The sequence below is a fragment of the Dipodomys merriami genome, unplaced genomic scaffold (assembly GCF_024711535.1).
Source record: "Dipodomys merriami isolate MVZ:Mamm:240054 unplaced genomic scaffold, mDipMer1.0.p SCAF_21, whole genome shotgun sequence".
Lineage (NCBI taxonomy): Eukaryota > Metazoa > Chordata > Mammalia > Rodentia > Heteromyidae > Dipodomys > Dipodomys merriami.
In genome coordinates this window covers 22,960,019-22,966,018 of record NW_027203493.1, presented here as the reverse complement: position 1 = coordinate 22,966,018, position 6,000 = coordinate 22,960,019, and the positions used below count along the sequence as shown (strand labels likewise).

Here is a 6,000-nt window from a genome sequence, read left to right as displayed (position 1 = left end):
GGTTAAATATATATATATATATTTATATATATAAATATATATATATACTTTGTACTCTGAGTCTCTGATAAGACAGTGCTCTTCCTAACGATAGAAAATATTAAACTCAGTTCAATATATGTGTGATATACAAATATGATAGTTTTTTTATATATACCATATATAATATAGACATATATATATATATTCCAAAGGGTAGACTTGGGAGGATCAGGCAGTAGTTAAGTGATCACACTACAGCTCTATTTCAAACGTGACTGCACCCATATCAGAAGCTCAGTAACTTTAATATTTGGATTCCTCCTCTACATTCTTCCTTTAAACCTCCAAGGTTTTTTTTGTTTGTTTTTGTTTTTGTTTGTGATGGTTAACACTACAATGTGAGGCTCAGGGATGCAGGTCAGCAAAGTGCTATGTTCAATTGCCATATCCAAACAAATCAAAGTGAAAATCCTAGACCGAAATTTTGAAGTTTAATAGGAAGCAAAGATAGTGACTTCAATTGTGATGGAATCCAGTCCTAATTTATTCAAAGAGGAAGTGACCATACTCTATGGTGGGATTGATGACTATCATTGCAAATTGATCAAACAACCACTTTAATTATTTAATAAATATAAATAGATATAAGTCAACCTATCTTCTCACAGTGACCATTGACCAAATCTGTTTATATTTTGCAAGAAGTATGATGAGTGTATATATGTGTATGTGCAAATATGCATTCACATGCATCATCCTAAAAATATGTAATCTCTGACTCTGATGCCATATTGTTGTAGCTTTTGTTCTTGGGATCAAAGCCTGTACTATGGCTCAGGTTGTCTTGTTTGAGTCCATTCTGTGACGCATATCCATAACCTTGTTTCCAGGCACTACCGTTCTCATGGTAATCCTGAAAAAAAATACAAAGACACATGTTTTAAAAGGAAAATCTTAACTTATTTCAAGTCAATGTGAAGATGTTACTTAGGCTCCCTTTTTCAATAATAATAATGATATACCAATATAATTGTATTTCAAGTCTCTCTGACCTAAAATACTTCCCAACTGATGAAAGTAATTGTCTATTTCTAATAGTAATAAGAACAATTTAATTAGCAATGATAATATCTTCAGTTACTTAAAGAAATGTATAACTTGTTGATTTCATTCAGCATTCCTGATGTAGTGTTATTAGCTCATGAGGAATGAGAGACCTGTTTCTCAGGCAGTGGTGGTCTACTTCCTATTAGGATCAGCAATCTTTCTTACTGCTAACAAGAGGCCCAGTATGTAATATCACCTGGAAGCTGCTCAGCATTGACAATAATGACACCTCAGTGTTCTCTGCTACTCTCAACTCAGCCTTGAGAAGGGAGGCTTTGCAACAACAGAAATGATTACTTATTCCCAGAAATTTACATCCAGGAAAAGGTCAGTAAACTACTGAATAGAATTATTTCAAAAACTTCCTCATAATGTACTTATGCAAACATTAGTTTGTTCTCTCAGACACCTCCTTAGCAAAGTAAGTTGCTGCTCTGGCTAAATTTAAGTTCCAATCAGAACTGTCAATTGTCAGTCAGGACAGACCACTTGTTTGCCACATCTCTGCTAACACACCAAGACTGACTTCAGAACCTAAGTGTGACTGTGCACTCCTATTTCATGTCTCATACCATAATTTATCTAGTTCCAACCCAGACTTTACACTTAAAAGATCTCCTTGAAATCACTTGAGCCTAGAACCTTACAAATATCAACACTTGAACTTTGTACTCTGAGTCTCTGATAAGACAGTCTGATAAGTCTCTGATAAGACAATATATGAGTTTATTTATATATACTATTTATATTATATATTTATATTTTATTTATTATTATTAATTATATAAATATAAATATTATGTATATTTATATTATATATACTATTTATAAATATGAGTTTATTTATATATACTATATATAATATAGACTAATATTAATGTATTATATATTATGTATAGTATATACATAGTACTAATATATTTCTATACACAATAAACATGTCTTCTTTTTTAGTATATTTTATATATCTGTATATTCTTATATATTTAGATGTTTGTATTAGTACATACCATAAATTAGTTATATATTAGTATACATTATATATTATTATATATTATGTACTAGTATATATATTTACATTTGTATTAATATTTATTTTAGTCATATATTTCAATCTATATATTATATTTACTATATAACATATACTAAAACACACATACACACATAATCTCATGACGTTTTCTAGGGAGGAGAACAATGGACAGTCCAGAAATATGTGCTATGATAAGAGTATTTACTGCCAATTCTAAACAGAGTAAAATGTCTGAGTCTGAATGAGGAAAATGAATTTAAAATTATACATATATAGCCGGGCACTGGTGGCTCATGCCTGTAATTCTAGCTGAGATCTGAGAATCGCAGTTCAAAGCCAGCCCCGGCAGGAAAGTCCATGAGACTCTTATCTCCAATAAACCACCAGAAAACAGGAAGTGGCACTGGCACAGTAGCTCAAATGGTAGAGCGCTCACCTTGTGCTGAAGAGCGCAGGGACAGTGCCCAAGCCCAGAGTTAAAACTCCACAACCGACAAAAATAAAATAAAATAAAATAAATATATGTATATATACATATACATATATTATTTACAAATGTATTCTATGTGTGTGTATAGATAGATAAGTAGATATCATTCCTGCCACTAGTCAAGTTAGAAGGTCAGGCTTTTAGTAGAATAGCCACAAACCTATCAGAAACAAGGTCTTGCCGCTCTCAGATATAGTAACTCAGCCTGATCAGTGTTCTGTCAAGAATGTATGTCCTACCTAGCTTTGTTCCCCTTCTCTACAGCACCCTGACATCCTGCTTCAAGTCATTGTATTTCCAGTTTTGTCAGAATGGTCATCTTTCACTGATTTAAACTTAGTAATACTTAGACAGGGTCTCTATTTTGACATGAACACATTTTTTTTTCTGTTTAGTGCAGTACAGAGAATGTGGAAGTTAGGTACATCTTATTGTTATGTTGTCTGCAAGTTCCTCAAATATTCTATATTTATATTCCAAAGAATGAGAATTGCTTGTGTTCATTGTACTCTACATAATTATCCTCCCTAGTTCTCAAATAAGAAAAACAAACGAGAAGTTAAAACATTGTTCAAAGAAAATCAATCATGTAACTAGACAAAGACACATTTACCTATCCACATATCTCTATGTGCTTAAAAGACTGAGGTAATCTGGAGTTGAAATCTGGATGCTTTATGTTCTGACATTCATAGCCTTCCCTTTCCTTGAAGCAGACTCAATGAACTAAATGGGAATTCTAGGGAGTCAACACTCATTGTGAAAAGCTCAAATACCTCACCTGCTCTGTTTCACTGTCATGATGAACGCCACACCAGCACAGAGTTTTGTATTTCTTAGACCAAAAGCAAAATAGATTGCAAACTGGTCTAATTAAGAGTGGGTTAATATCTTTGCCATTTTGCAGACCTATTAACAAAGAAGAGATGATAGATTAGACCACAAAAAGTATCAGGACTTTCATTAAGAAATTAACCATTGCTGGGAACCAGTGGCTCACACCTATTGTCCTAGCTACTCAAGAGGCTGAGATCTGAGGATCGAGGTTCACAGTCAGCCTGAGCAGGAAAGTCTGTGAGACTCTTATCTCCAATAAACCATTGGAAAATTGGAAGTAGTACTGTGGCTCAAGTGGTAGAGTGCTCACCTTGAGCTGAAGAGATCATAGAGCGCCCAGGCCCCACAACCAACAAAAAGAAAAGAAAAGAAATTAACCATTATTTATTTGAGAAATATGTTATCTCTTTCTATAAGAGGAAAATGAGTCTCATTTAGAGTTAGCTGAAGAAAGAGATGGAAACTAGTTTTCAGAAATCTACAAATTGTCTGTTCAGGCAAGTTCAGTACTGCAGAACCAAAAAACATACATATTTAAAAGTATTTATCATGGAAAATATTCTTTTAGAAAACTTCACAGTTCAACCGAAGAGATAGTGGGGAATCATATTACTACCTTCAGCAAAGCTCTGCTTTATTCTAATCAGATATTTTCAAGATCACTTAAATTAGAACCTGTAAAATTAAAAAGATGAATTGTATGCTAATTCTTCCTTTCACCCTGCAACAATGTCATGGACAGGCAACCCTCAGGTGGTCCCATGACCATTCCACATTTAGAAAAGCATCACTGATACTTATACCAAGATATGAAGAGTAAGGGTGTTTCTCCTCTCAGAACCCATCCAGTCTACTGTACCATGGCTATTCATGAATATCAGTCTCAATCAATGATGCCAAGAATGTGATTGCCAGTTTAGCATCCACTAGGAGGAGCAGTGGACTGGAAATTAAACATCACATTCCTTCAAGGTACCAGATACAGTCTGTTCACACGTTTGTTCTCAAATTCCTTACAGATTAATCAATAAATAAATGTATACCAACAGATTTGTAAAATTCAACTTCAGGTTCAAATAACATATTCCCTAACGTTTTGAATATCTCCAAATATGTTTTACCAAGTAGAATTCTACTGCTTTTGATAATAAGTATCCATTAACACCTTTTGAAGAGGCCTATTTTATAGAGATAAATCCCCAGAGAGGTAGGTATTGTTAGTAAGGAATGTTTAAGACTTAATAAATGCTGGAAAGAAAGTGACTACATGTACTCTTAGAGCCTAGGAACATTTCATTTGTAAATATATAGGTAGTGAGGGAGGTTACCCAAAACCTGGACTTCTTTCCAAGTGTGAATCTAACTCATAAGAATTCAATTTAAATTCAAGTACTCTTATAAATAATGTAGATCCATAATGTCCAAGAAAAGATAAGAGATGTGTTAATGAAGAAAGGGCTCTTAGTTTCATATGGTTTACATTCTATTTCCTTTCACAATTAAAAAAAAAAGACTTGTGGGAGATACTAGATAGCAAAGCAAAGGATAATTTAATGACTTTTTTTTTGTCAGTTGTGGGGCTTGCACTCTGGGCCTGGGCGCTGTCCCTCAGCTCTTCAGCTCAAGGCGAGCACTCTACCACTTGCACTACAGCACCACATCTGGTTTTCTGATGGTTAGTTGGAGATAAGAGTTTCATGGACTTTCCTGCCCAGGCTGGCTGCGAAAAGAGATCCTCAGCTCTCAGCCTCCTGAGTAGCTAGGATTACAGGCGTGAGCCACCAGCGCCCGGCTTTAATGACTTTTTATGATTAGGATGATTAGAAATAAACATGAAATTGGTACTTTTGTGTTTTTCATTTAAACATGGGGGTGTAACATATTTAACAAACAAAATCTTAGAACTTCATCATAAAGAACACAGACTACAGGTCTACAGACCTACCTGTTCATGGACATGATCATCCAGAAAAGAAAGTCAAAGCAGATGAGATAATTTTATGTAAACAAGTGAATTTTTCTCAAGAAAACAGAAACAGGCTTGAAGATGAAATGTCACTACTTAAATTGCATCTTTGGGTCATTTTTGAAAAAAAGGTTCCCTATTCCCTGGACTGAATAACCCCTGTGACAAGATCCTAGCCTCATGAGAAGAGAGTTCTCTGGGATGCGTCCTCTATGTGTCTCCATTGCTGTGTGCTCACTGCAAGACACAACCTCCTAGACCCCTCACAGAAGCCCTAAAGACATGACAAGCAGTGAGTGAGGCAGGAAGCCCTGGGGGTAGAGCAAAAAGGATCTGGTGGGAAAAAAACATAACTTGAGCAATCTTGGGAAACAAAGTTGGTTTTTTGACATAACCACTCTGGAAAGTGATATGGAGATTCCTCAAAAGACTCCACATAAACCTCCCCTATGACCCAGCAATCTCATTTTTGGGCATTTACCAAAATGATCACAAACAAGACCATGCTAAAGCTACCAGCACAACTATGTTTATTGCAGCACTATTTACCATAGCAAAGTTATGGAACCAACCCAGATGCCCCTC

The 6,000-nt window shown here is 34.9% G+C and overlaps 1 protein-coding gene across 1 annotated transcript in view; it reads right to left on the bottom strand.

The window, feature by feature from the left end:
- The window catches only part of LOC138834037 (sodium-coupled monocarboxylate transporter 2-like), a 48,950-nt gene continuing 42,950 nt past the window's right edge, over window positions 1–6,000 (bottom strand). Inside the window, exons 14-15 of the mRNA XM_070032708.1 lie at window positions 3,394–3,521; window positions 1–895 (exon numbers count right to left, since the gene is read on the bottom strand). Of these exons, the coding sequence (XP_069888809.1) occupies window positions 740–895; window positions 3,394–3,521 (284 nt within the window). The 3' untranslated portion in view covers window positions 1–739. The remainder of the gene's footprint in view (window positions 896–3,393; window positions 3,522–6,000) is intronic.